Source organism: Nanorana parkeri, unplaced genomic scaffold (assembly GCF_000935625.1).
Source record: "Nanorana parkeri isolate BGI_ZX_2015 unplaced genomic scaffold, ASM93562v1 scaffold792, whole genome shotgun sequence".
NCBI lineage: Eukaryota > Metazoa > Chordata > Amphibia > Anura > Dicroglossidae > Nanorana > Nanorana parkeri.
Window position 1 is genome coordinate 177,212 of NW_017307060.1, and position 6,756 is coordinate 183,967.

Consider the following 6,756-nt stretch of genomic DNA (forward strand, 5'->3'; position numbering starts at 1 on the left):
TACACAGTGTAATATCTCGTAATGTTACTTCACATTACAAAGGTACAAGTCAATAGTTTGATATTCTTTTAACCTCTTGCCGTCCGCCCGTAGTAGAAAAACGGACGGACGGCACTGCTGCATCTGCGGGTTGCCGTAGCCCGCCGATCGCCTATATGTGCTCGTTCGCGTTTTTTTTTCACCCCCCCTGACTCCTCACCTTGATTCCCGGGATCCGCTGCCCCATCTTGGATCCCGGGACCGGCTCCGAGGGCGTCAGGAGGAGGAGGACGGGAGATCAGCTCCTTGCTGATCCCCGTCCGGGCTGTGAATGCAGAAGTGATGTGTGTTACATCACTTCCGCATTCACCTGTCAGTCATCTGGAGAGAGAAGAAGCTGATAAAGCAGATCTCTGCTTTATCAGCTTCTTTTGGGGTCCATAGGTGATATTAGGGGTCCTAGAGACCCCTAATATCTCCATAAAGAGGACCTGTCAGTGTGCCTTTGCTATTATATAGGGGGTTGTTATCCCCCTATATAATAGCAATAACAATAAGTGCAAAAAAAAAAATATAAATAAAAAAAAAGAAAAGTAACACATAAAAAAATAAAATAAAATAAAAGCCACATATAAAAAAAGGGGAAAAAACCCCCCCAAAATGTTTAACTCCCCCACCCCCACGTTTACGCGCCTATAAACGTAAATACGCGTCCGGTGCCCCAGCGCGCAAAAATTACAATTGCGCTACACATGTTACATATCGCCGCGAACGTCGCAGTGAGAGCAATCATTTTAGGGCCATCAATCACTGATAACACTAAACTGATGAGCGGTAACAGCTTTTAAAGCGTCGCCTAGGGCCAATTTTGGGTATTATCGTTTTTTGAGGTTTCGCGCGCGCACGCAATTTTAAGGCTTGACATGTTTAGTGTCTTTTTACCCGACGTGACCCCATCTTTTATATTTTACCAAAAAATTGGGTAATAATAAATGTTTTATCATTTAATATAGGGGAAACTTTTTTTTTTTTTAAAATTTCGGTAATTTTTCCTTAATATAGTAAAAAAATAAAACCCCCAGTGGTGAATAAATACCACCAAAAGAAAGCTCTATCTGTCCCCAAAAAAGGGTATAAAATTCATTTCAGTACAGCGCTGCATGACGGAATAAATGTCAGTTAAAGTACCGCAGCGCTGAATACTGAAAAATGGCCTGGATGGGAAGGGGGTTTAACACCGCGGATGTCAACTGGTTAAAGAATATCAGCTTTTATAAACAAAAAGATACTTGCTGTTCTGTTGCGTATACGTAGTGTCAGGTTGGCAGGTGTTACTTCATCAGAAACTCAGGATCCTTGCTCTAGGAATTACTGACTTCCATGAGGGTTGGTTGCCACAGCAGATAGCAGGCGGTTAGTAGTATAGGAATTGTAGGATTGTTGTATCAAGCAGTGCAGGTTTGACCAGTAGGCAGGTTAGGAGCTGTAATCAAGGTGAGCTGAATAGTTCATAATGAGATGGGATATTTCCCATTAACTTGCAGTCCAAAGGGAGATATCCCCAGGGAAGTGCCACTTTAATCAGGATTGCACATGGTGGTGCAGTCCAGAGGGGAAGTGGGAATGTCCCCAGGGAAGTGCCCCTAATCAGGACGGTGAGAGGTGGCAGGCAGAGCTTGTCCGGCGTCTATGATCATTGCAAGAACGCAGGACAATTGAAGATTGCGGCTCAAGTCGAAGAGGAGGGCGGAGCAGTGTGACATCAGCAGACAATGGGCGGAGCTAGCCTCTGTGTGCGGGACGCCGGAGAGGTAAGTCTGCTGGATCTGTTACAACTTTATCCCACATTTCACACATTTTTTCACCTAAAATTCAATTAGAATAATGTTTGGTTATTTGGTGAAAATTTAGTGAATGGTGGGTGAACAAAAATACACATTGATAAACAGACCCTTTAAAATAGAAGTGGCTTTAACTATGTTTTAGTTATTGTTGTAACAAACCAAAATACACTTTGTGGAGTCTATTCATGTACGAGGGATGCTACATATAACTTCCATATTTCTCTTTAAAATAACTGTGGATTAATTATGTTTATTAAATAGCTAACTGTCTTAGAGTCAGACTTTATTTAAAAATAAAATGGCATTGTGCAATTTTGAGCACATTACAAGCACATGCTTGTACATATAACACATCATTTTTGTTTCCACTTTGCACAGAGGTGTCGTTATGACTCTTGTAACTGTAAAGACAGCGAGAAGTGTATGTGCGCTGCACTCTCCTCCTATGTCAGGGCCTGCGCTGCCAAAGGGATCATCTTGTGGGGATGGAGGAATGGCATTTGTGGTAAGCACTGCTAGCAAATAATTTTACTTTAATAGACTAACTGTGACAGGAGCTTTTAGCTTGGCATACAAAATATTAACACTTTTGTGTACCTTACTATTTATAATTCCTAAAGATTTTGCAATACTTTATAGAGTATGTTTAAAACACAACCTTTTAACTTTTGGTATGTTAGCCATTTCTTGATTTCCATTATTGTGTTATAAGTAGTACTACTTAAATGACTGGGCTACAAAACAATTTTGGTTTTGTTGCAATGGTCAGTACTCTACCAGGACCAAAAAGCAATCCAATTACTGTATGTCTAGGAATGAGGTTCGGGTTTCCTACTAACACGGGTTCGCAATAAAATTCTTGAGATTCCCGAAGTTCACAAAATCGTCAGGTTTGCCACCTGATATAAGGAACCATACCCAATGCAGTGCATAGCCTTTGTCCCTGATCAGCTGAGTTACAAGAGCCAATAATTAGAAGGGATGGACAACCCAGCATCCTTTTTAAAAAATGATGTGCTCACAGCAGCCATATTGTCACGGTGTGTGTTGGAGATTTTGTCATTGGTACATGTTCCCCATTGCAGTGACAAGCTTACTATGACTTTTATTTGGCAATGGCTTGCTTATTAACCCTACACATGGCCAGAATTTAATAACAAGATTAGTGCCCCATAGACTTCAATGGGATTCACAGCAAAGTTTGCCAACATTGGAGAACTGTTTGCAAACCAAACCCAGTTAATTATTAGCCCTAGTGTTCTACATTACATCTTAAGTACATGTATATCATCTCTATATATGAATGTCTAATGTAAAGTAAAGTAAGTATGCTGAAGTAACATTATGCAATTCCCCTATTGCAGACAAGGACATCTCCTCTTGTCCATCTTCTCAAATCTATCTATATAACCTGACCACATGCCAGCCAACCTGTCGTTCCCTGGCAGAGGGTGAGAAAGCTTGTGCCAGTGGGTTCACTCCAGTTGATGGCTGTGGCTGTTCAGATGGAGAGTTTCTAAATGAGAAGGACCAGTGTGTATCTATATCTCAGTGCTCATGCTACTACCATGGCTCATACTTGAACCCATTGGATGTAATCTACAAACAAGATGAGCGTTGGTAAGTAAAGCTCTAAAAATCTAATGGCTGCCATAAAGTTGTGGCAACCAATCAGAAATCAGATGTTTGTAGCTCACTGAGGGAAACATAAGGAAAGATGATTTGCAATCAGTAGCTGTAGGTTACAATATACCATTGTTCTACAGATAGCTAATGAATACTGTCATACATGTAATAGAAAATTTTAATATATTGCAGCACACCACTCCTTAGATGTGGTGGTTGTGTTAGTTTTCTTTTTTTCAGTCTTTTCTCCCTATTCTTACCTGCCAGTAATACACTTATTTTCCTAGGGGGACAACTCTTATTTGCTGCACCTCAACTTTGGAGGGGCAACATTGTCACCCTCACACATGAAGTGTCAGAGGATGACAATGAGGGTGAACACTTCCTCTCTCCTCTTCTCCATAATAAAGATTAGAGGCGTTCTGTAGTTCACAGAGGTAACTGGGAACAACATAAGTGATATTACTGCAGAACAGGCAGAGAGTACAGGAAGTTATCAACTCACTTGATTACTTGCAGGTTTTTATAGTAAACAAATATAGCAAAAGGCTTTCAAATGTATGGAAAGAAAGGAAGAAAGAAAGAAAGAAAGAAAGAAAGATAAATTATCTGTATAACAACCAGCTATAGGATATGAAATACAAATATTGTATTGTATTTATTATAAATAATAAAATCCACCAATTATTTTGATAGACATAGTTTACACATACAGGGCTGCACTATTCTGAATTTTGGTAGTTCAATTACTTGTAATTTATAAACTATAATTTTACATATTTTTAAAGTCAATTACAGTATAGAATTAGCTAAAACATTTTGTTGACAGATTTAAATTGGCCATGGGACTACATTAGTGGTTTTAGTTGTTGGTACACATATTGATCATCTGCTAATAACATCAGTGTCATTTGCGATAAATAACAATTTCTGTTATAATAAAGTAAAGGTGATATTTGCAAATCCAAAACACAAGGGTTTATTCCTCATTTTAGCAAAGTGTGTGGAACCATGTTAATAATCTCTATGTGCTGAAGCTTATTGTACATCCAGAAATGCTTGTACATAGCCCAAACATATCCTAATTTAAATTTATAGTCATGTATTCCAGCTTGTATACAACTATTGCAAGCTGATGTTATGATTGTATAACTGCATACATTTACAATTATTGTTCCTTAATGTAGTAATTTGATTGCTGATATCTAGGAAAGCATACAGGATGTAAAGACTAGATATGGATATAATTGACTATGAACATAATTGCTAATTATGTATTTCTCTGTTTTCTTTCTTTTTCAACTAGTACTTGCCATAATGGAAAACTAATTTGCATTACACATGCCCCCGAAGGTAAGGACATATACTACTTATTCTTTTAGTCAGTCCTTTTTAATTGCAGATTGTACACATACATATATCATAATCTAATTAAGTCATTTGTAATGAACAGAACGTGCTTAGACACTCTGTATGACCAAATTATATTAAATTAGTCCAGATATTTTAGAAATAAGGCTCATATAATGTTTCTTTACAGCTTGCCCTAAAGGAAAAGTCTATTATGACTGTAATGAACATAAAAGTGTTTCCGGAACCCCCATCCATAGGAGCTGCAAGACTCTTGGTGTCCAATATGTAAGTGACTTGTTTTTTATGTTTTGGAGAAGGATACATTTAAAGGAAACTTATTTTCTTTATTTATTATGGTCAGTATTAAGGAAAATAAAGTGTAATTTATAAATATGTTATCTTTTTTTTTAGACAGATAAATAAGAAATGTTTCCCAGCAATGTTGTAATAATAATGTTTAGCTATTTTAGTTTTCAAGTATGCTAAAAAAGCCTGTTAGAGAACTCATCACAGCTGTGACTCATCTCTTATCAGACACCTTAATCCACAGTTTAAATCAGACAACAGCCACAAAGCAATCAGCTGCGCTTTCTTTTTTTAGCTGACCCACATAGCTCTATAAATTCTTTATCATATTTTCAATATCTATTGGTAAAACATATATATTAATATATATTCATAACGTACAGCATAATACAGATATACAACTACAGTTTAAAAATGTCATCTTAGTATTAAAATAAAATTGACCCAACCACTATACCTTCTCTTTAAAGTCTATATACTGCTACTGTCGAAAAACTCAAGCTAATTTTAATTTGTTTTTAGAGAAGTGCTTATTGGTATATATTTGTGTTGTTTTAATAGTTTCAGACAGAGTGTATCTCAGGATGTGTTTGCCCCAATGGACTTCTAGATGATGGGGCTGGTGGTTGTGTTCCTGAGGAAAGGTGCTCATGTATTCACAATGAGGATGTTTACCCACATGGGACTCGAGTCAAGGTGAACTGTAACACATGGTAAGCACAAGAAGCAAACATTCTGCTTAGCAATAACGCTTTTGCCAGATTTTCTTTTTCTGAGTGTTAAACACTGTTGGAAAAGTCACTGCAACCTATTAAAGAGACTGTGCGCATCCTTTTGCCGCAAGGTAATTTGCTGCAAAATAAAGTGTTTTTAAGAATCTGCACTTAACCTGAACTGTTCAAATCCTAATGAATCATCAGCTGGACGTTTTCAAATTATTTGCTTATTTTGGTTTATGTGTTGAAAAAATTGGAAAATAAAACTGATATGATTCAGAAGAATTCAAATATTTTTGGATATCCATCTTTTGATTGCTTATTTTCAGTGTTTGTCTGCGTGGACGATGGACCTGTACCGATGCAGTGTGTTATGCTACATGTTCAATCTATGGAAGTGGTCATTACATCACATTTGATGAGAAATTTTATGACTTTGATGGGAATTGTGAATTTGTAGCTGCACAGGTATGTGACTTTATAATAATAATTTTAACTGTCTGCCTGTTAAGCTTGTGCAGCCTAATTGGCTTATATATGTAATTTTTTCGGTTTTGGATATTTTTGGGAAGGGGTTAGAACCCATGTTTTATTTCTGTCTACATCTCCACTGGGAAGATTTGTCGTACGATGGGCACCTTTAGAGGGAACGTTCAATCACTTTGAAGATATTTGCTCTTTCCTCTTTTTGTTGGAAGGGAAGTGAAGGGAAATCTCCCAACTGGGACACAGAAGGACAAACAAATGCATGTCTACATCTCCACTGGGAAGATTTGTCGTACGATGGGCACCTTTAGAGGGAACGTTCAATCACTTTGAAGATATTTGCTCTTTCCTCTTTTTGTTGGAAGGGAAGTGAAGGGAAATCTCCCAACTGGGACACAGAAGGACAAACAAATGCCCTAAGAGGTATTTTAACTGTCCCCTATTCT

At 37.6% G+C, this 6,756-nt stretch overlaps 1 protein-coding gene across 1 annotated transcript in view; it reads left to right on the forward strand.

The window, feature by feature from the left end:
- Positions 1-6,756, forward strand: part of LOC108793933 (mucin-2-like) — a 147,204-nt gene that overhangs the window by 36,140 nt on the left and 104,308 nt on the right. The window contains exons 16-21 of the mRNA XM_018564895.1: positions 2,202-2,328; positions 3,188-3,443; positions 4,756-4,802; positions 4,990-5,087; positions 5,670-5,821; positions 6,154-6,292. Of these exons, the coding sequence (XP_018420397.1) occupies positions 2,202-2,328; positions 3,188-3,443; positions 4,756-4,802; positions 4,990-5,087; positions 5,670-5,821; positions 6,154-6,292 (819 nt within the window). The remainder of the gene's footprint in view (positions 1-2,201; positions 2,329-3,187; positions 3,444-4,755; positions 4,803-4,989; positions 5,088-5,669; positions 5,822-6,153; positions 6,293-6,756) is intronic.